Raw genomic sequence first — 22,669 nt, 5'->3', positions numbered from 1 at the left:
AATAGTTTTTGAAAGAAACTTGAAATTTCATCTAACAGGTAATATCAAACGAATAGTGTAGCATAAATACATAGCAGTCACTACCTCCTTGATTCTAACCCATTATAAACAAACAAACAAATATGCCGCTCTTTATTTTTTTTAACTTATGGTTTCTAGCCTGAGATGTGAAGAAAAGTCTGTCAATTTTATTTATATAGCGCTTTTTACAACAGTTGTCACAAAACTGTCAAATAAGTGTTTCAATAAACAGTCATAAGTGTTCCAAAGCCATAATGGGCTTAGTACCGTATTATGAACATGAGTGCCTGGACATGCGGAGAGACAGAGGAGCCTCATTAGAGACCTGTTACCTCTGAAATCACTGTGTACCATGTTATTTACAACCTCAAGATTTGCTAACAAGCTTGGACACAACACTACGATTAAACGTCTTTAGCAATTTTAGTCCAACTTCGATTCAAGTGTTCCGTAACTTACCAGTATTATTATAAACTTACTAAAGTCTAAAGTCCGTTTCCGTTTCGGGGTTAAATTCCTCCTACATGATCCTATATGACTCTACAATCTTGGTACTTGGACCCTTTACTCAGTCCAATGCCTTTAACACGACGTTTTTAACGTGTTGTTGAGATGAAGGGAAAACACGATATTTGGCGCCAAAGCCAAGTCGACGTCATAAAGACCAATCAGAGCCCTGTTTAACTATGACGTGTTAACTTCCGGGTGGGGTCTCGCTCTTTACATGCTTTACCCACTCTAGCACGCGATTACTGAGTCCTGCAAAAATCGAGCCGTTTGTTTTTCCGGTTTATTATTATCGTTCCTCCGTTATGCGCTAGGAAATGATCTCATTTTCCACTCAAAAGTCACTACTGAATTCTTATCTTATTAGTATTTAAAGTATCAAAACGCGGTGCTGCCTGCCTCGATTAATCGCCATAACTGTTCGTGGTTTCCGAGGGTGAAGTACAATGACCGAGCATTCCCATGTGAAGATTCCTGGATGAACCTCCCGCTAGATTGGCAATTTTGATACTGACTGTCATTTTTAATTTATGCGGCTTCCCAACAAAGCTACAAACAGCTCCATGTAGTCTTGTTTAATGACCAGAGGAGTCAACGTGCTCCAAACTTCCTGTCTCATTGTCATTAGCTAGTGATATCAGTGGAGGCAGGAGTCATTTGCACTGATAATGAACAAGAAAAAAAAAAAAACTTTAAGCAAAGACTTTATGAAAGTTCAGAAACAATTTGGCAAGCTGCAGCAATAGCACTTCTTTTTCAATGAAATTAGTCAAGATTTTAATTTGTCATATATTTTCATGTTACAGGGAAACCTATGCAATTTTGCAAAATGAACAAATTGAAATATACACTGTATATTGAAAGGGGAGGGGGGATGTATTTCATACACTTTGGCATTTTATATACTATAACTTGTCCACCGTAGCCATTAATATACTGGTTCAAAGTCCTAACCAGTTTTCCAGGTCTGGAAAAACTATTCTACATGTGTTCAGCTGTTTCTTGAGAAAACAAATCATCTGGTGGAGAGGGTTTGCAATGGTCCCTCCATCCTTTCACACACACGCTTGTTCTCAAAAGCAGTTAAATTTTGTAAAACACATTTAAATCAAGTGTGCCATTAGCCTATACTCAAGGCAATGGGGGGGGGGGGGGGGTTACAAGCTTGAACACATGTATAATATTGCTGATTAATTAGTAATGCTGAGACAACATAGGAAAGGTGCCACACTCCAAGAAAGTCATTACACTCCACACGAATGGGATATGGAAGCGTCGGTGGGTTGGGTGTTGATGGCAACTGCAGTTCTTCAGAAAAACTGCATTCCGCCTTTGATTGTTGATCTAGAAAACACATGGGTGAGTTTCATGTGCCCCAGTCAAAACAGTCCAGGGAGCATTGTTTGAGTCTTGACATGTGAAAGAAAAGAAAAGAAAACAAAACAACAACAACAAAAAAACGAACATTTGGAACCATCAGCTATTGAAACAAGTAGGGAAACAAGAACTAACATGCTAATGGACCACTGAAGCAACTGTGAGAAATGAATATATGCATAAAAATAAAGTCAAAACAGTGTTCCCATTCTACAGTGATTCAAATTATAGCATGATGCAAACAATATGAACGCATCGCTGCCATGATTGAGGGCAGATCAAAGCTGCTGTCCCAAAAGAAAGGGGACTTTCAGAAAAGACATGAATCAGTGTGTGGCAGAGAGGTGAAGAGGGAAAAAAATAAACGCAGCATTCAGTCAAAAATCGCATCAATTCTTAAAAAGGGAGGCCATTTGAGTTTAAAATGCGGCCATTCCAGACAGTTTCGCCCGGGCAGACCCTGCCTCATCTAAAGTCAACCCGACTCTGGCTCTAGAGCTCCCAGCCAGTCTCTGGCCTAGAACTCTAGCAAAGTTTCTATAAACTATAGGAGCACCAGCACAGTTTCTGTGACTTATAGATCCACAGAAGAATGCTGTGCTTTCTAGATGTCCAGCAGAGTCCCGGCGAGCTCCAGAGCCACAGTGGAGTTGATCGCAGGACCCTCGGGTCTGGTGGGGGTCCGCTTGGCAGTCAGTCTGTAACGGCGCTCTTGGTGCGCTTGCCGTGCAGAGAGAACCCTGAGGAGACGGCATGGCCGTTGCAGGCTCCGCCCACGCCGTCCTGTCCTTCCTCCAGCTCCGGGAGCTCTGCCTGGATCTCCCGCAGGCGCACCATCGCGCGGTCGATGGTCGCCGTGGTTACCAGGTTGAAGTCGTGCATGCTGACCAGGTGCAGCAAGAAGTTGCGGCACAGGTTCCTGCGCGTGATGTGGGGGCCGCAGTTCTCCACAAACAGCATCACGGCTTGACTCATCTGGTTATCAGCTATAAATCTGGAGGGATGGAGAAAGAGCGTATATACCAAGTCAGGAGACCTCCAGCCTGTAAACACTGTTTAGATTTGTAAAAAATTGTAAATAAATAACAAGATCATTGACCCTTGTAGGCAGAATCTCAAACTAATCTATCTATAATGACTGAACGACATGGACCGGCCACCTTTAACACAAGACACACGTACACATACCCGTGTTTCATGACGTGGAGATTCCAGAGTTTCATCACCTCCTTCTCTCCCTCATTCACGTCCGTGAACTCCTCGATTTGCTGCGGATCACAAATCAGCCGATTACGGCACAGCAGGAAACTGACGGCGGTTCTCTCCCCGGCTCGGGGGCCCCGAGCACATTTTCAGGGCCGCGTTCAAGCCGCTTCGAGAACGCAGTGCCCCGTCGCCGCTTGGCAAACCGGACGGGCCGTTTAGCGCGAGAGCTGCTCTCACCGTGGCGGTCTTCTCCCGCAGCCACTCGGGGTCCCGCTCGTCCTCGCTGTCCACGTCCATCTCCTGCGGGCGCAGGGGCATGCAGCTATCGCTGTGGAAGTACAGGCGGTTGTGGCCGCTCACGTACGTGCGCTGCTGCTCCGGCTCGCCGTCCTCCGACTCCAGGAACTCCGACAGGCTCGGTTTGGTCCGCTTGGGCCTGACAAACACGTCCTTAGTGTCTCAACCAGGATTGCTGTGGTTTCTTTACTGGACGAGCTAAAAAAAATTAGCCAGCTGCTCTCGGAAACACGAAAGGTTGACCCAGGAGCACAAATGGCTACGTCTGCCACTGCGTCACAAGAAAACTAATAAACAAAATAAAATCATGTACGCGACTCCTCTACACCCTCATTGGCTGCTAACCTGCAGACCAGGATGTGTGTGACAGCCGTCCTCTTGACAGGGCCGTTGCGGCTGAAGGCGAAGCCAGGCTGGCTGTGGATGTCCTGGGGATTCCCCACGTAGGAGCCGTCGTAGCACTCGTTTATGGACACGTCTATCCTGGCGCCTTTAGGATGAGGCTGAGGTGCCAAACACACAAACAGGCAGTCACATCACGGTGACAAGCATTTGGTCGATCGGTGGGAGCACAAAACCAGATACACACTATGAAGGAATCAGATATTACTGAATTCAAATGATTACTGCCAGGCCTTTATTTCTTAGGCAGTGTTCTTTCTACCTGAACTGTAGATTATAATCTAGATTAGCACAAACAGTTGCCTGGCCAAAAGAGGACCTGATCTTGGTCCTCCGAGTCTTGATCACCAGGTGCCCGGTCGAACCAGGACCCAATCGGACAGCAGTAAGTGAAAGAAGGGTGTGGCCAGTTCTGCGCTCACCACGTAGTTGAAGATGAAGCGACTGTGGGAGAGTTTGAGGTGTTTGAGGAGGCTGTAGAGCTTCCTGCAGTTCAGCGTGCACCAGGGGCAGTGCAGGTCGTCCCGGGCCTCCGTCTGCTGCCGTGTGTTGTTGTTGTACAGGAACTACAGAGACGGAGACAGACAGACGCGACTCACAGCCCTGCACAGCTTTCTTGCTCTGAAATACCCGATTTAGCCCTTGAAGTTCTTGGTGACGAGGTAAATTCAGGCGTGATGTTAAACTGTTACAGACTAAACTACTGAAACACTGGAGCTGTCCATACTACGTTCCCAGAATGCAGTGTTCTGGGAGGCCAGGCACACACCTGGTAGAAGATGCGGAGCTTCTGTCTGGGCTCACAGACGGACTGCTCCCTCCTGGTTTGCACGCCAGTACTGCTGCTGGTGTTGGTCACCGTGTCTTTCACAGCTGAGTCACGGGGGGGGGGGGGACAGAAACACTGAACGTCTACACTTGGAGAACTGCTAACGAGGCTAGCTTAGCAAAATGACTACTGTGCTTTGGACCAATAGAAAACTGTTAAAAAAAATTGGGGAAAAATACATGAGCAGCTCGTTGAATGTTCGATGCGAACATTCCTGATCAAACTGAATAACACTGCTTCAAAAAAAACACTGCGATAAAACATCAACCCCACATTACCAAAGCTTAAAGGAACAGTTCACATTTTAAAAATCCTAACTTATTAACCCTGCTTTCTTTTAGTCCAATCATGCTACCACAAAGTAAATAAATAAAAACGGAAACAGGAAAGCTAATGGAAGTCAGTCAGCATTAGCATGTCCCCTGTAGTTCCACCGCCAGGCGCGCTAGCATGCGTGGGTGATTCGTCGCCTCCACCCCCTCCCTCTTACCCATGGGGGCGGATCTGAGGGTGGCGGGGCGGCTCTCGGGGACGCTGGCGTCGGAGTTGCGCGTGGAAAGCGGCTTGGCCACCGGCGCCGTCGAGGGGTCGCTGGCGTCCCCGGTCCAGCGGAGAGTGAACTGTAGGGTTGGTCCCTGAGAGAAGGTTTCAAATGGGGGCAGCCTCTGCAAAGACACCGCAGAGACGCCCTCACTTGGGCAAACATGTCGGGGATCGAAATATGCCCGGCTAAATTCATATTAAGCAGTTACAGTCGAATATAAGAGATTGTGAATAAGATGCTATAACTGTTTGAGCTGCAGCGTCGTCCCTACCAGAACGGTTTCCGTTCAGAGAACAACACGCTATTTGACAGCCTCATTTCAAATTAGTTTAACTGGGTGTTATTTGAAAGGCAATTTTTTGCCCCAACATTACCACATGCCAACTTCAAGGAGCACCATGAGAACCCAGGCAAGGAAACAACTCCCAGGCTGGTATGAGGTTGAGCTCTGAGGATTCATTTAATAAATCTGTGCATTATTAAACTCTGCATTTGGTTGTAACTCTGTATTTGTGTAAATGCTTTAAAACAGTGACGGTGAGTCATTGAGCTCCACATTTTGTGAGAGTTTTGACATTCCTGTCACCTACTGCTAGGTAAAGAACAACCTACGTGCTTTTACACCGGAGACGCGGGCGTGCTCCTGTGTTGCTATTATGGCCTATAGGTGAACAACCACCGTCGCCTGCGATTTACACATCCCACACACAGAAGATCAGCAACTGCGTCCAGAGAAGCTGGCGAGCGCGCACCTTTCCATCCAAGATGGTTTCCCACGTGGCTCTTTTCTTGCTCACAGGACAGTCTTCTATCTGCTGCATGGATACCTCATACTCGCCATCCAGCAGCTGTAGCCGCCTGCCAGCACAAAGCAGGACATTCACCGCTACTGTCCGTCAGAGGGGCCCGGCCAGACAAAGTTGGCTACTTATACTGCTTGTTAAATTTGGTTTTTAAACTGAATGACACAGAATTCATCAACATCTGAGCACATTCCTCCTTAAATGTTGATTTAATGTGGGTTGTCGCCACTTTAAAGACTGTGTGGGTTCCCCAACCCCTTGACGAGGCACTCGTCCTGTACCTGTTCTTATCAAAGACGGTCATCTGTGCAACAAACGTCTCGGTGGCATCCCCGTCGTCACGGTGAGATGTGCTCCTCTTCTTCCTGCTTGCCAGCTCCTCCTTCACATCTGCTGGGATGTAGCAGTAGTTTAAGCAATGCACTCCAGCAGGCACTTTTGGGAACTTAACACACTTGACTCAACTCAGCAACTGACCGATATTCTCATCTGTCTCTCCGGTAATAAAGCCATTGGGGTCTCTCTTCCCTGGGCGAGTCACTCTAAACAGGAGTGAGTAGGATTTCACCATGTGGCTGTTGCTAGGCTCAAACTCTGTGCTGGACACCAGCAGGGAGGGGAAGGCACCAGGCTTGGCTTGGCTGACATCTGGGTTCAAAGGCACCTGCTTTTTCCCCGTAGGCACTTGCTTTATGGGGCAACTGACATCCTGCCGAAACAAAATGGCCACCACCGTTCACGTGCCGCACATAAAGTGGGTTATTGTAGTTTAAGGCGCTAGTCATCCAGTACCGTTTCAAGAGAAGCTTCCTGAACACTTACCTTACGCTTTTTATGGCAGACTTTGACGAGTAGCACCTCAAGAGAAACTGAGTTTTGTCCATTTTCTGAATTTTGACATGGCTTATCTATGGAAAAAAAACAAGCTTGGATTAATGTAAACATGTCTTGTAATTTTTATCCAAAACAAACTGTATAGTGCATCATTAGTGCTTACCAGTCTTATGAAAGAATCCAGTAAACGTCAGTTGCATGTGTGATGATAAGCTAAACAGTAGAAGACAAGTTAAACACGAAAAAAGGTAAACAATTCACACACAAATTAAAGTCACACACAAGACTAGCCACAGTGTAAATGTGTACATTTTAATGGATTTTTCTTTCAATACTTACACTGATACCATTTTTATCTCCGCCAGTACAAACTCAGACTATAACCTCAAAAATCCATAGCACAACATTCCATTTGTTAATCATTAGCACACTATTCACCTATGCAATGGTAATAATGCTAAATAGTAAAACCAAATGACCCTCTAACAAAACCACAATTTTTTTTAGTGTATACTAAACGTAGGCTGATCAAACTCACTATAAAATTAGTATAATACAGACCAATACATTCATATTATCTCAAGTATTCACACCCTGTTTTAATACACTGCTATCACAATATGCAGCAATATAATCACAATACATGTTTCCCACATCACAGTCCTGACAGTGACTCTTAAATTCTGCCTTAAGTCATTGCAGTTTGTATAAGGCCTACGGTTGGACAAATTCTGAATCAAACTAGTCACTGAAAACAGTTGTACTGGCAACCTGCTGATGGAATATGCCATTTTCTAACCACAAAAGTCTGATTATTTAACGACAGCAACTTTCCAGCTAGGGATACTGGTAGCAGCACTGCAGTGCAACTCAACCTCAAGCAGACAGAAAAAACTGGTCACGCATATCCACCTCACTAATGTGTCTATCAGCGTCAGTACCTGTGAGATTCACCTCACTAATGTGTCTATCAGCGTCAGTACCTGTGAGATTCACCTCACTAATGTGTCTATCAGCGTCAGTACCTGTGAGATTCACCTCACTAATGTGTCTATCAGCGTCAGTACCTGTGAGATTCACCTCACTAATGTGTCTATCAGCGTCAGTACCTGTGAGATTCACCTCACTAATGTGTCTATCAGCATCAGTACCTGTGAGAGTCACCTCACTAATGTGTCTATCAGCATCAGTACCTGTGAGATTCACCTCACTAATGTGTCTATCAGCGTCAGTACCTGTGAGATTCACCTCACTAATGTGTCTATCAGCATCAGTACCTGTGAGATTCACCTCACTAATGTGTCTATCAGCGTCAGTACCTGTGAGATTCACCTCACTAATGTGTCCATCAGCGTCAGTACCTGTGAGATTCACCTCACTAATGTGTCTATCAGCATCAGTACCTGTGAGATTCACCTCACTAATGTGTCTATCAGCATCAGTACCTGTGAGATTCCTGTTCCCCCTTCATCTGCTCCACTTTTGCAAGCATGTCATCCACTTTAAATATTTTTCTGAGAACAGAACAGGTATTGGTAAACACTCGGTTATTAAATAGTAATAGCTATTTTACTGTAGTCTTTGAGCCAATAAAATTGCGCACACTGAATTAGTAGGTACAATTTCAATAACATTGATTGTGATGACAGCACCGTAAGCAGGGAAGGTGGTAGGGCATGACAGTTTATGCAGTAATTTTTATTTTGTAAGTATTCAGAATGTGTCGATACCTGTTGGCGTTAGATCGCGAGTTTCTGTGAGACATGAAGGTGAGGGACCTGTGTAGCAGGATTGGCTATAGCAGAGAAACAGAACCAAAATCAGGCATTAGACTCCAAAAAAAATAAATGGCAGAAAAGCACGGCATCACTTCGGTAAATCAACCCTCTTGTACTGTGCATTTATCCCTCACAGAAAAAAAAATGCTGTGTGTGCTCGGCACATGAGAAAATGTAGGAAGGATACATAAATAAACTTTTTTTGAAAAGACTGCACCATTAAGAGCAAAGTAGTCATTTTTCAAGGTTTCTGGAAAGTCATTAAACATATACATACAGCAATTAGGTTTCTTGTCCGTAGAAATCTGTATATTTGCGTAGGCTCTGTTTGTATAAAAGACATTAGTATTAGTTCTATAACGATGCGTCGTACCACGTCAATCAACCGAATGTTTATTTTAGCCATTTTAATTTCATAAACTATGAAGAAAACACAAACTCTGGAAGTGGTGGATTTGAGCCTGACAGCGTTACTATCTAAAATGTTTGCCACGATTATATACATTAATCATTTTAAAACACACTGGACGCGAGAAAACCTCAACAGTAAGCGAAATGTTGGGAGTGCGGGCATCTTGCCGTGGGTGATACGGGTCGCGGTGTTTGCCCGGTGTTTGCCAGGTGTTTGCCCCGAACTTACTCTCGAAGGCCTGCAGGAAAAGCTCGTGGTCGGCTTGAATCTGTTCCATCTTGGGCTTCTTCGCAGTGTTCACGGCCACCGCCGCCGAGGTCGGGTATACCGTGCCATTCGCCTTGCAGTTGGAAGCACTGCTCATAACCTGACCCGTGTACTTTTGAGGAGCCATTAAAACAGAGCAACACCTCCGCCCATGTACTAAAACAGCAAAGAGTAAATGTAATTGTCAAAACTAGCTAGCTAGCTAGCTGCCCAACTAGCTAACGTGAGTGACTGGGCTAGCATAAAAACCCCGGCCAGCCCGCTCCTTTTTCAACAATACAACATCACCTAAACATTGGATCACCACAGGTACCAGTCGCCCTGACCAGCAAACGTTACGACGGGAAACATCAGAAACTTTAACCGCTTGGCCAGCGTAGGTAAATATCCGACGATCGATATCCAATTCGCCACCAATATTAGAAAGCTAGCTAGCCTAGCTAACGTTAGCACTCAACAGATGCGGTTAGCACGTTAGCTAGCGACACTAGACGCCGACGAAGACATGACAACAGAGCAGAACTAGCCATCCAAACGCTCTTTTATGGACGGTGTTGTTCAATAAACGACACACCGCCTGTTCATATTCATATTTGTATCTTATCACAATATAGACGTAGTTTCTTTGGATGAATAAAGCCTACAAAGTAATGTAATTCCGCGCATAACGATCGCCCCCAGCTCGGTATGGCTCTACTGCGCAACCGCCTACTTAAACGTCATCCAATCAGATTTCCCAGTTTGTAATTCTAACACGGGATTGGTGCAACATGTTTTGATCGACGGGACATAAAGATTGGTGGAAGTTACAAATTGCCGCCAAGAATGTTTTGGTTCATTTTGAAAGTGTACGTGCATTTATTCACTGGCCATAATTTTTTATTATCAATTACGGAAACTTTGTACATAATATAATGGGAAAATTTGTAAAAAGCGTCTTACTGTTGGCCCTAGCTGTATATGTATTATACAAAAAGTAGTTTCAGATCCAGGACTAGTGGATCTTAAAATTAAAACGCAAAAACAAATACATCAAAAGTAAAAACATCAAAGAAATAATATAAAACACATATTTAGTTTGTTGTAAACCGGCGGAACTAGCCAGAACTAGCCGCAGGATGTATTTACTTCAATAATTGTTTCTACACGGATCTATTTGTAACAAGGACCCGGACGTTCAACAAATCCCAACAAATCATAACTTCCTCTACACACGTGCAAACGATGCAAGCAGGGAGATGGTTTCAGAGCTCCAATCCCTCCAAACATAATAAATAAATAAAACGACACGTTGAAATGGCTGATATAGTGCAGCAGCGAGTAGAGGACAGGCTTCCAGGCCTGGAGCAACTGGAAAGAGTCGGACTCTTCACCAAGAAAGAAGTGAAGTGAGTACCGTTAGCCAAGGTGGCTAACGTTAACGCAGTCGCCGCCTATAAAGTGGCTAAAGCCGCTGTGTTTTTATTAAAACGGGATGATTTCTTTACAGATCTATGCTGAAAAGATCGACAGCCCTGGAATATAAGTTACACAGGTCCGTTTTAAGTAAAGACGATTTCATCGGATATGTTCAGGTGCGTGTTGGCCAGCCGTCCCGAATCACGCGAGATTTCGGGCTAATTGGCAAGCCGTTCTCAATTGCTGGAAAATGTTAAGTTATAAATGTCTGCCTAAGAGAGTCTTTTTTCTCTCCCTTCATCAGTATGAAATAAATGTGCTGGAACTCATCAAGAAAAGAAGAGCTGTGAGTAAATTGGCTACCTGCCTCCAGTTTGAGAAGGATAAAAACCTTTAATATTTAAATATGTACATATATATCTGTGTAGTGTCTAAGGACGTATGAAACCCAACTGACACCAATAATATATGCCCATTGTAATGAGTTCCACATATACAACCACAGACTGTTAATATATACATAAAAACAACAAAAATATATCCTTATTGGTCTACCCGGTGACTAAGGCCACAACAAGCCCCACTGCCACAATTACGCATGCCCATTTCCACCAGTTACATGACACCTTGACACACCCACCAAAGTAATTTGTGACCGCCTGATCCCCAGTCACTAGTAACCACTAGTCACCACTAGTGACTAGTCCTTTCAGCTACCTCTTACAACTTTTAATGCTATTCTTGGTGAATGCCCTTTAAAAAAAACACACTCAACAAGTTGTGTAGTAGTTGACTTGGCTACACATTTACCTGATGCTTTTATCCAAACAACTTAGAATTATGACTGAGTCCGATTTGAGTAATTGAGGGTTACGGGCCTTGCTCAAGGGTGCAACTTGGCAGTGGGGCTTGAACCAGTACCAGTTACAAATCAAGTACCTTAACCACAGAGCTCCCACTACCCGTAACTCAGGCGGTGAGCACATCTTCTAGTTCCTGTGCCTACTGGCCGACCATGTGCCTGCCAACCATTTTCACCTCAGCTGCAAAGTCTGCATATTTCAGCTTCTTTCTTTCAAAGCCTTCCTCAATTATGTCCTTAAATGGAATTGTTGGCTCAGTGATATAAACTATTCGCTCAACCTCAGAATCCTGCACCATGTGCGGCCCCGATGAAGTTACCGAAATGCATTGTGGAACTTGAAGCTCCCTGCCTTCATCCACTACCAATTTCCAGCCTCTACCACTGTCTCTGCTGCTACTGGTGTCTTTACCACTGTCACTCTGCCTTCACAAACCTAATGGAGTTATTCCCACTTTTGCCTGGCACATTGAGTTATTTTATGATGGCGTCGCCAGATTAAAACCTGGCAGGAGTGACCTTTGCTTCTTGTTGTGTAATTTTATATATTTTCAGCGAATTGGCTACCACTTCAAAAGGGAGGACATCGAATTCCCCATTATACAGAGGATAAACAATGTTTTCAAGAGAGCTGCTTCAAAGTGGAAGGTATAAATGGTGTAGTCTTTTATGAAGCTTTGCATAAAACTGGTTATGTATTGTTTTTGAACGTACTGAACTGGCACTCGCAGGATCAAAGCTTGTCCTTTCTTCATCCTCAGGAAGACGTCCAGCTGTGGCTGTCCCAGGTTGCCTTCTGTAAGAAATGGGTACGCACACCAGTCCTTCAAAATCATTTATTCACATTCAGTTGGCAATGCACCATATGCCTTGACATTACGTTGGTACAACCGTTATATTGTAAGAAAAGTAAATGTGTAAATAAATAAAATTAATATTGGCCAGATGTTTTTACATTTTAAAATGTATTCTTCAGACTGACCTACTTTGTGAGGTTGTGTAATGCTCTTATTTTCTTTCTTCTGCTCAGGGGACCAAGAGCCAGTTGAGCAAGGTCTTCTCCTCCATGCTTGCTATCCACCCTGACAAACCCAGTAAAGTTGTCGTTCATGTTTGCCATCAATCCTGTACATCATAAGTGCCACGCAGCAAGAAGAATTAAAATTTTTTTAAGTCGTTGCTTTGATGGTCTGGCTAGGCTTATGGATCATGGCGGCCAAATGTGAGATGGAGGACCTGAATTCCTCGGAGAGCGCTCGGCACCTCTTCCTACGGGCGCTTCGCTTCCATCCGGAGAACCAGAAGGTCTATCAGGAGGTGAGGGAGTGGAGTTCTCCCCGGACAGTGGCTCTGGAGAGCACATGCCGAGTAAACTCCACTGCATGCAAGTTTGATTTAGGCCCTGTGAATGACAGGAGTGGGCTGATTCCGCTCGAAATGCGCCGTCTGTTTGATTTGCGATGTTTAGTACTTCCGGATGGAGCTGATGCACGCAGAGAAACTGAGGAAACAGCAGCAGGAACTGGAAATGGCCAAAATCGACATTGTACGTTTGTCATTTTGTCATCCTGTCTTTATAGGAACAGTGAGGATCATCTGTCTAGCTATAAATCTTATTGGTTTGCAGTTTGTGCTATGTAATATTCAGTACCTATTGTAACATTCAGTTAAACATTTTGCAAAGTCTTTATATAAGATTTTTCAGTTTATTTTACGAATTGCAACAGTGTGTAACAGGATAAAGCACGAGTTAATGGTCACGACTGCTCTCCTTAGGGTGAGTACACGTTCTCTCCAGAGATCCTAAGTGGTGGGCTGGCTGAAGTAGTCTACAGAGATGCCACGGAGAAAATCAAAGGTGTTTGTCTACTCGTCATCTTTCACTCTGCACGTTTATTCTTTTTATTTTATTTTTTTAGTTGCTGAGTTAGTAGTTAATTGCTACTCCTCGTCTTCTCCACAGGTGCACAGTTCATGCTGTCCCTGCTACAAATTGCTGCCATTTTTGATTTCACCAAAGATCTGCAAGACAAAATTCTTCAAAAGTAAGGCAGGTTTTTTATGTAGCTGCATGAAATCTGAGTCACATTCATACATTCTGAAGATCGGTGTCTGGTATCTTTAGAATTTTTTAGTCATGCCGTACAGTAATGTTTTTAATGAGGGCCAAAACTTATTCTAGCATTTAAGGCCTTGATGTACTTGATGGAGAGATGACATTCATCTGGCTTCTGCCTGGTTTCCACTCGCTGCATAGCGAGGGTCTGTGTGGCTCACGACACCGGCGGCAAACGCTCAACTGCATGATGGTCTTTCACTGCTCTAGTCCACCATGCCAAAACTGTGGTCTTTCCAATGTCCTGTAAACCACCAGATTATTTAGCCAAAATGTCTCCTCTTGTAGTTTCATGTAGGTCTGAATTTAGATTTCTGACCAGGTATTTATTTAATTAATTAATTAATTAATTAATTAATTAATTTTTTTAAAAGCCCTTGATTGAAGATGTGCACTAATTTTGAGATGGTCTTCTATGCTACCAGGCTGTAATCGGGTGAGAGAGCGAAGCGTACTTATGAGTCATTTGCGTACCTGTAATAAGAAGTGTTGTCTCAGAGTTTGGCCTAATGGGAGCATGTACAGTTTGAACAGAAGTGTACCGAACCCCGAGGGAGTCGAGGTTACACCCATCCTGTCAGGGTCATGATCACTGTTCCTGACAAAGTAACTCAGACTTTGTAAATACGACACAGCATTTGAGAACTGGTCCTGTTCTAGTCCTACCCAGCTTCCCAAACTGTCCAGAAGTATTGTGAGCTACAGGGTCAAACTGAAGACTAAGGTCTAGTAATACCAGAAATTACGTATTATTAGAGTAAGTATTCAGGTGTGTCAGTTATTTTGTAAGGTCTGTCTACTCTGGTGGGGTCAGAAATCTGACTGGAATTTCATAGTTTCTCATTTACTTAAAAATAGTTTATCTTGCCTGGAAGCTGAAAATTTGAGACACGTACATATAGGCACAGATTGTTTTAATAACTGGCCCAATATATTTTTCTGAAAGTCTATTGGCAGGTTAACAAGTCATCACTGTTTTCTGATCAGTTGTATTAAATTGTGACAACCTGGTTGCTTCTGGGTGAAGCTAGTGTTATTGTATCTTTAGTCGAGTAAAGTATTGATGGTTAGTCTAATGTTTATAATCTTATCATTGAAAAAACCTGCAAGGTTGGGGTATATATTCTCTAGTCCACCGTGATAAATGTAAAATGAGTGTGGGTGTTCTTGTTCCTGTTAATAAAAATTAGACTGTCCAGCCCTCTAACTTCAAGATAAAAGTGGAAAGGATTTGTTTATAGATCAGATCATATTTTGCGATTGTTTCACTTGTCTCTACTTGCACTCAGCTCTCTTTTACGGGTTTTTACTGTCATGATGTTTCTCCACAGTGCTTGGTTTGATAAGCTCTTCTTTACTGGTGTCACAACATCCATGACTGTTTAAGCTGTATTGGAGGTCAAACTCATCAGCTGTGATGAAACAATCAGAATCGATGGAGATTACTATTAGTTTGATGAAGATAACTAACAGTCCTCAGTGAAATCTCTGCAGTATTTTGGAGATTTTGGAAGCACTTTTCAAAAAAACACAGGGATTCAAAATGACCCAAGTTTCCAGGTGAATGATCTTTGCAGTATCTTTGAATATATAGCAGCCATTCTACCTCTTCTTACCAGTTTGGCATGTAGTCATAACCATGCTAACCATGCTTCAGTAGGGCACATTAAAGCTAGTTTGTATGAACTTATGAGGTCATCTACTAAGCAAATAGTGACTGACAAGATTACATGGTACCCTTTTCAAAAATGGATCACAAGTCAACAAGAAACCGCAGCCGTGCGACCCTGTATGGGGCATAACCACAGTGAGCTGTGTCTAGCCTGCAGGCCCAACACACCGATGAGTCCGTGACGTGGGACTTCATGGCGCGTCGAGAGCTGGAGGCGCCGGGGGCCCCCAAGCTGCACTCGGCCCAGGGCCGTGCCTCCGACGTGGACCGCAGGGAGGAGCGCTGCTGCGCCGTTTACGAGGAGGGCCTGAAGAGCCTCGCCACAGGTACCAGAGCACCGAGCTAGTTCTATACTTTACCAGCTGGCACAGTGCCAGATGACAGGAGGGAAATACTTCTCTGTTTATCAGTTTTCTATCTGTCCATATTTTTCTGCAGAGCCAATGTGGACGCATTATGTAACTTTCTGCTTGGACAGATTTAAGAGGAAAACTAATGTCACTGAGCTCAAAGAAAAGGTAGGAATTTTTTTTTTTTAAATAAATGAGTTAATGTATACGTCCTGGTGATTGCACAGTGTCATTATGCACAGTATCATTATGCACAGTGCAGTTTCAGTATGTGTGTTTAAGCATGACTGAGCTCAGGTTGTTGTGATGGTGTGAATCTCAGAGAAGAGAGCGGCTGCTCGAGGTCCTACAAAGAGCCCATGATGCATTGCTGCTTCAGGAGTCCTTCTACAGGACCTGGGTGAGACCATGAGTTTGCTTTACAATCATTGTTGTCGCAAAGTACCAACACTGAATTAAAGTTGGTGGCACAAAGTTGATCACTAGGCTGCAGTTTTAACTTGGACTTATACGTGTAGCAGAACACATTAATCAAACTCCTCTCTGGATCTGAGCCTCTGGACAGTAATTGGAGTACCTGCACTTAACTTGCATTGGCTACCAGGAAGTGCTGAATCTAATAATAATAATAATAATAATAATAAAACAGTAGGATTCCTTAATTCAGACAGGACTCGTTGTGGGTGGTAATTATCTGAAGATAATGAAGTGTCTGATAATTAGCTGATGAGTTGAATCAGCAGGTGTGTTGCATTAAGGAAAGTACCAAACTGCAGCACAGTAGATCCTCCAGACTTTTGCCAGTAATTTACTGCAAGGCAGTAGAATAATCCAGGTCACTGCTGTCTCGTCCCCCAGCTACAGGTCCTACTGTCGGTCGGGCACATGGACACTGCCACTCAAGTTGCTATAGCGGCCACCAAATGCTTCAGCCAGTCGGTGGAGATCTGGTCTTTGAGCTTGCAGACATTGGTCCATGTAAAGAGTGGTGAGGTGGGGTCTCTGTTCCAGGAAGCTCTGAAGCATGTGAATCCCAAGGTAACAGTCCAGGTGCCCCTTATTGGGACGTATGCCTCCAAACACCATCACTGGTGCAGTCTGCTCCAATTAGACACCTGTTCTTAGCACTTACTTTCCAGTAACAGTAACACAAACTCATTAGGTCCAAAATCCTCATAATGGCATCCTTCTATAAAGCTTAACACATTAAAGCTTTTATGGTAATGACAGTGTAGTCATTCTGCCTATGTTGTATCTGAAGCGCACACACACACAGTTCTACAGCAAATGGAACCTGCCTAAAACAGGTGTGTGTAGAATTCCCTACCCTGTGCTCCCAGACGACAGACTAAAACCCTCCAGGCCTCAGAAAAGCTCAGACCTCAGCTATCACTCATTAAATAGTTTTTAAAGTGCAAATGAAGTGGTGAACGTCCATGACACTAAACAACATTAGTCTTTTAGTGGAACAGCTTGGTTAACCTACAAATAAACTCATACGACACAAAACTAGCAAATAAAAGATGATAAATGGTAGAAACAAAGGATACAAAAATGAAAATGTTAGGACTTGATTACTGGCACCCTTTGAAACAAAGAACAGCAATGTACTCTCCTGTTACTTAGAAATGATTCACTTGTCCACACTTTGTTAGTGCTCATATGACTATCCTGTGAATGGTGGCTTTGATGCTTAAAAAGGTCAGATTTATTCTGTTTCTTGTTCACAATGGAAAAGACGGGAGCTGTCTGAACAGACCAGAAACAAGCAGTCTAACGAGAGCTCTAAAGACGTTGGCATCCCTACCTAAATGGTTTGAAATCCTATCAAGAAGTTTGCGATTGTAAGAACAGAAGGTCGTGGTGAAAAGATTAAAATTGATGGCATGACCTTGGAAAAGTTGGGTTGAAATGCTGAAAAGAAACCACACACAACATGCAAAGAACTTGCAGGCTGAGCTGGAGACATCTGGGGTGATGCTTTCAACCGGTGTCATACTCCACTTATTGAACAAAAAAAGCCTCCTTGGGTGGAGGCCAAGAAGGACCCCATTGCTTAAAGAAGGTATAAGAAGGGCTGATGGTGTTATGACTGTTTGACTATTTTTATTTCCCTTGGTGTCATTTTAAAAAAGAAACCTGGGAGGTCCATCCAGCTAGTTCAGTATAGATGTCAGCTTTTCAGTGGGTCTAGTGTAGCCAAACTGTATCTGCCCCTATCAGAGTAGATGGAGTGGGTGGGTGAATATGGCAAGATCAGCTCATCTGTTGTGGCAGCACCAGGACATTTCCTGGCATCATCTCGGATCACCAGTGAGCAGATCTTGTCCAGTGTTGGCATCATTTACCACAGTAACATGCAGATGAGACAAAGTTAGATCTGTAAAGATGGACAAACAGATGGAGTCCATGAACAACAGACACGTGCCAGTGATCAGCATGCAGCTCTGGCAGGATTATCTATAGCAGCAGAACTGGATGGGAGAGCCAAAGGGTGACCACGGTCCTGAGGACGCTCAGAGACATTGTCTTCTACCCATGTCACTGTGAACAAATGTATGGGCCAGACAACAGCATCAACACCACAGACCTCCAGAAAACACTATGACCAGGTCCTGCTGTGTTCTTTATATACAGGAAGCTAACCAGAAGTTTGAGAAAAAAGTCTTGAACCTAGTTTTAAAAATTGGAAGTATGTGTGTTCCATAACTGAGGTGCTTTATAAGTAAAGGCTTGTCCCCTGCCTGGAATCTTACTAAATCTAGGATCCGAACTTTGCCAAAACATTCATAGACAAACCACAATCCATCTGCGAAAATGTCCTATGGACATAGATGAAACCTAAATGGAGCTCTTTGACAAAGCAAAGCAGTGTTATGTTTATACATTATGAAACGAAGCCTACAGCAGGATAAAGACCCAAAAAACACATTTAACAAGTATACAAGAATGGTTGTGAATGAAAAATGGACTGTTTCAAACTGGCCAGCAGTAAGTCCTGTTCTCAGTCCAACTGAAAACTTTGGAGAGAGCTGAAATCAGCTATTGGGAACCCAAACTCTGCAAACATTCAAGAGCTTGGAAGAATCGAAGAGGGGTAGACACTACTGGCAGAGAGATACAAAATACTCACAGATGGCTACAAAAACTGGAGGCTGTCATTGTTGCCAAATGTTGTGCAACCTGAGTTTTAGGGAAGGGTGCCTTTAATTCTGTCCAAGTCATATGTTTAATAATACGATATTTCTTCTTTGAGATGGGTGCATGTCATGCTACTTTATTAGCATACTACTAAAATATTCTAATGAGACAAAGTTGGCATATTTCTAAAGACTTCTTAAGCATTCTCTTCTTTCAAGGAGCTGGGTCTTTTAACATCTCTCCATGTGGTTTACAGGACAGTCTGCCCCTGTGGCAGCTGTATGCTGAGTGGAGCATAGTATCACAGTGTCCACAGGACACGGACGCTCTGTTTCAGGTACCAGTTGCAGCCAGCGTTGGGGTTCGGTGTCAGACCGGTACCTTGACCTACACCTGTATGTTCTGCTATTACTTTCCTTGGACTGATGTGACATGAGTTATAAGAAAAGCCCCGCTGACCAAGACCTCTCTTTGCTCGGCTCCAGAAAGCCCTGTTGTCAACTGTCCCAGCTGTTTCAGCAGCGATGAAGGAAACCTATCTGGAGTGGGCCTACAAAACTGGGGGCTATAAAAGAGCCAGGAAGACATTCAAAAGGTAGACACCGCCTTCACAGAAAATGCCCTCGGCTAATGAGGATCATGACGTGTTTATAGAGTCCAAGTTCACCAGTCAAAATTGCCTTCCAGCCTACACGAACACAGACCCTTCAGTAAGGCCTTCTTTACCAAGATGGTTCAGATTGAGAAAGAACAAGTGAGTAAACCTACAGCTCTGTCTGTGCTTTTGGAAATGGTTCTGGCAAATGAAATTAAGGTTCATGGGCCCAGTTTTAACAAAACATGCCTTTGTTTTGCTCACAGGAAAATCCAAAGATAAGCAACTTGCGAGACTACTATGAGCGAGCACTGCGCGAGTTCGGCTCCACTGACGATGGTGAGCTCAAACCAAGGCAAAGGAACTGCAGGAGCCAGAAGGAGACTTTTCACGCTCAGTGTAGTAAGCTGATGCATGCATCTTTGTTTCTGACAGTCAAGTTTATAACCAGAGGAATTGCTTTTGTAGATCTGTGGATGGATTTCATCCGTGAGGAGCTGGGCGCCCTGGGAAACCCCGAGAACTGTGGCCGGCTCCACTGGAGGGCCATGAAGAGTCTGGTTGGGGAGAGTGTGGAGCGCTTCACAATGCAGTACACTCTTCTGCAGACTGGACACATATAGAAGCAGCCTGGAGATGTGGATTATTGCTGCTGTAACGCTGTTGAGCACATCGCCAAGGAAACCTTCCATCTTGCACAACGAGACAAGATGCATGTTGTGCCCTGTCTTTGAAATAATCCATCAGTCTGTTTAAATTTTCCATAAAAAATCCTGTTCTGTCCAGAATTACACTTAGTTTGTTCTGCATTTTGCCTTTTAGAAGAATGACTGCTGTTTTTTGTAAACATTAAAATGAAATTTTCTTTTTGTATTGTTGCGAAGTCTCACCGTCCTCCAAATCATATATTCCAGAAATAAACGTTTTATAGTTGATTTCAGTATTAACAAAATGTGGGGTCATCATTCATTTTCTAGTATGTATTAATTGTCATATTTACCACTACAGTGTTGCTTGGAAAAACTCAGTTACTTACTGACATTTCAAGAAGGTAAAGTAATCTTCAGTCAGAGCTGATGTAGGCTACTGACAGTGCTACAGTACAGAGATATCCTTGTACAACCACTTTCTCCATTTATCAATTAAACATTCTTTTAAAGTTGGATACACTAATGTTTTTTGGTTTGGTTCTGAGGGAACTCTCAGGTGTTCTACAGTAAATGCAGATCTAAGCCATCAGTAATGGTGCAGAGGAAAATCATGCAAAGTTGAACAACATTTGCGGTTGGTCACTCTTGTTGTACTTTGACTTCATGATACAAAATGGACTCCTTCAGGGTAACCACACTTTTACACAGCATTCAAATATGGTAATGGGATTCATGATTAACTGCAGTATTTTGTTTAGTTCAGGTCAAAAACATTAAAATAAAATAAGGTGGAATGGGTATTAAGACCTTCCTAATGAGCTATGCAAAGTGGGAGAAAAACATTTGGACAAAATTGTATAAACAAGATATGTTTACATAAGATTATAGAAGTTTAATATTACATAAGTATTTTAAAAATAGAAAACTAATTTGACATAACATAGGTTTACACCTCAACCAACATGGCTGTTACCTTAAAGAAAATAAACACCCAAAAGCTACCAAATACCTAGCTGATGACTATTTTAAAACACACATTAAGGACACTTCATAAAGCACTATTCTGTATTAATTATATATTAATATCTGGAAAATGAGCTGTCATGAAATGCCCCTTCTCTAAAATGGTCCTGCAAGTCTTTTAAACAAGACATTAAATATTATGAAACATTCTAAAATGAGAGGTTAATGAAAGCTTGTGGCTTGTGGCGGTGAGGTAGGACACCAGCCTGTAGCAGGGCTCCCAAAGCCTGCTGAACTCACAAAGCAGCTATTGACTGGAACAGAGTAATTGCTGGGAACAGCAGGCTATCTTGGACAGGTACTGTAGCTGTTAACCACCAGGGTGTTTTCTGTAACACTCACTTTGCCCTCTCCCAAAGACCAGTATGTCACATTCTGAAAAAGGACAACTCTTAGGCTGTGTATAACAGGGCAGTAGTAGCTCAGTGGTAAAGGTACTCGAATAGAAACCAGAAGGTTGCCAATCAAAGTCCCACTTCCACCAAGTTGCCACTGTTGGGCCCCTGACCCTTTAAGACCCTTAACCCCCAATTGCTTAAATTGTATTCTGTCATAATTGTAAACTGCTTTGGATAAAAGCATCAGCTACATGCTGTAAATGCAAGTGTAATCTGAGGGTCTGGACCATTTCTGAAGAAATAACTTGTCTGGTGAAGAAACATGCCTTACTTGCCAGTAGATCCTCCACACACCAAGGATCATTACAGAGAGAGTTCATTATGTTTGATTAGGCATGAACATGTTAAGTGTTCATATAGGGCAGTGGTTAAGGTACTTGACTAGTAAAAAAGGTTGTCAGTTCAAGCCCCACTACTGCCAAGTTACCACTACTGGTCTCTTGAGCAAGACCCTTAACCCTCAATTGTTCAAGTTGTATTCAGTCATAATTGTAAGTTACTTTGGATAAAAACATAAGCTAAATGCTGTAAACGGATAATTAAATCACAAATGTTTTGACTGATGGGCATACTTGTTGAAAAGTCAGGACATTCACTAAGCTGCTGGTTTCACCCTCACACTGCCTCGACAAACAACAGCCACACACACAGTCACTGCCAACAAAGTGGCCCCCTGCTCCTGCTCGTCCATCAGTGCTTCCTCAGTAGTATGTAGGTAAAGAGAGCCACCAGTAAGGCTGTCAGCAGGCCAATAACACACTGATGAACTGTGATGACGCTCTCCAGAGTGTGTAAGCGCTCCTCCATGGCACTGGTATGGATGTAGTCATAGATGGAGGCGCCGATACTCCACACCGCCCACACTGCGTCCACCAGGGCTTTCATGGTGGGGGATACCATCGGGCACGCGGTCGCCCCACCCAGCAAGGACCCCACCACTGCCCACTCTCACTCCCTCCTCCCTGGGGGAAAATGGGTCAGTAGAGACAGGCTGAGAGGTGATGGATGAGGGAGGAGAAGAAGAAGGGAAAAAAAAAGGCAAGGGTCATAACAGGAGTGAAACAACAGTGTTTGTGTTACAGACCAGCGTGCATCACTAAAATAGTGCCAAGTGTCAGTCTCAATCCCAGTCCCTGAAGGGTGGCCTACACGTGATCCTCATTTTCGAATGCCCCCAGGCGCCCAGC

At 43.6% G+C, this 22,669-nt stretch overlaps 2 protein-coding genes across 5 annotated transcripts; one reads left to right on the top strand and one right to left on the bottom strand.

The window, feature by feature from the left end:
* Positions 1-1,280: 1,280 nt before the first annotated feature.
* suz12b (SUZ12 polycomb repressive complex 2 subunit b) lies at positions 1,281-10,026 on the bottom strand. Of its 4 annotated transcripts, none has more exons than XM_027012343.2 (16): positions 9,239-10,026; positions 8,876-8,922; positions 8,551-8,615; positions 8,266-8,334; positions 6,984-7,033; positions 6,809-6,894; positions 6,464-6,695; positions 6,268-6,379; positions 5,936-6,041; positions 5,130-5,274; positions 4,580-4,683; positions 4,233-4,376; positions 3,754-3,911; positions 3,349-3,547; positions 3,094-3,173; positions 1,281-2,899 (listed from the first exon to the last, which is right to left on the bottom strand). In XM_027012343.2, the coding sequence occupies exons 1-16, from the start codon at positions 9,402-9,404 to the stop codon at positions 2,599-2,601; spliced, it is 2,064 nt and encodes a 687-aa protein (XP_026868144.1). In that variant the 5' UTR covers positions 9,405-10,026; the 3' UTR covers positions 1,281-2,598. The 4 variants fall into 4 exon arrangements, with proteins under 4 accessions (XP_026868144.1, XP_026868142.1, XP_026868143.1 ...); XM_027012341.2 differs by having other exon boundaries at positions 5,130-5,304; positions 9,239-10,025; XM_027012342.2 differs by having other exon boundaries at positions 5,130-5,304; positions 6,268-6,376; positions 9,239-10,023.
* A 416-nt stretch (positions 10,027-10,442) lies between these two features.
* Positions 10,443-20,351, top strand: utp6 (UTP6 small subunit processome component). The gene is made up of 19 exons (XM_027012335.2): positions 10,443-10,665; positions 10,767-10,851; positions 10,980-11,021; positions 12,093-12,185; positions 12,299-12,346; positions 12,568-12,631; positions 12,736-12,854; positions 13,006-13,083; positions 13,314-13,395; positions 13,501-13,582; positions 15,476-15,651; positions 15,764-15,843; positions 15,998-16,075; positions 16,534-16,713; positions 19,073-19,153; positions 19,302-19,411; positions 19,504-19,570; positions 19,678-19,750; positions 19,880-20,351. The coding sequence occupies exons 1-19, from the start codon at positions 10,574-10,576 to the stop codon at positions 20,032-20,034; spliced, it is 1,785 nt and encodes a 594-aa protein (XP_026868136.2). The 5' UTR covers positions 10,443-10,573; the 3' UTR covers positions 20,035-20,351.
* Positions 20,352-22,669: the final 2,318 nt, after the last annotated feature.

This window comes from Electrophorus electricus, chromosome 1 (genome assembly GCF_013358815.1).
Source record: "Electrophorus electricus isolate fEleEle1 chromosome 1, fEleEle1.pri, whole genome shotgun sequence".
NCBI classification, from domain to species: domain Eukaryota; kingdom Metazoa; phylum Chordata; class Actinopteri; order Gymnotiformes; family Gymnotidae; genus Electrophorus; species Electrophorus electricus.
The sequence above is the reverse complement of the archived record's forward strand: the minus strand, read 5'-3'. Positions and strand labels throughout refer to the sequence as shown.

Bases quoted from the DNA above. Each gene is read 5' to 3' on its own strand.
- utp6 (XM_027012335.2), top strand. From the start codon at position 10,574: ATGGCTGATATAGTGCAGCAGCGAGTAGAGGACAGGCTTCCAGGCCTG. The intron at 15,844-15,997 runs GTAGGAATTTTT...TGTGAATCTCAG, and splicing joins TCACTGAGCTCAAAGAAAAG to AGAAGAGAGCGGCTGCTCGA. The intron at 16,076-16,533 runs GTGAGACCATGA...CTCGTCCCCCAG, and splicing joins AGTCCTTCTACAGGACCTGG to CTACAGGTCCTACTGTCGGT.
- suz12b (XM_027012341.2), bottom strand. From the start codon at position 9,404: ATGGCTCCTCAAAAGTACACGGGTCAGGTTATGAGCAGTGCTTCCAAC. The intron at 6,380-6,463 runs GTCAGTTGCTGA...GCTACATCCCAG, and splicing joins AGAGACAGATGAGAATATCG to CAGATGTGAAGGAGGAGCTG. The intron at 4,377-4,579 runs GTGTGTGCCTGG...CCGTCTCTGTAG, and splicing joins AGCTCCGCATCTTCTACCAG to TTCCTGTACAACAACAACAC.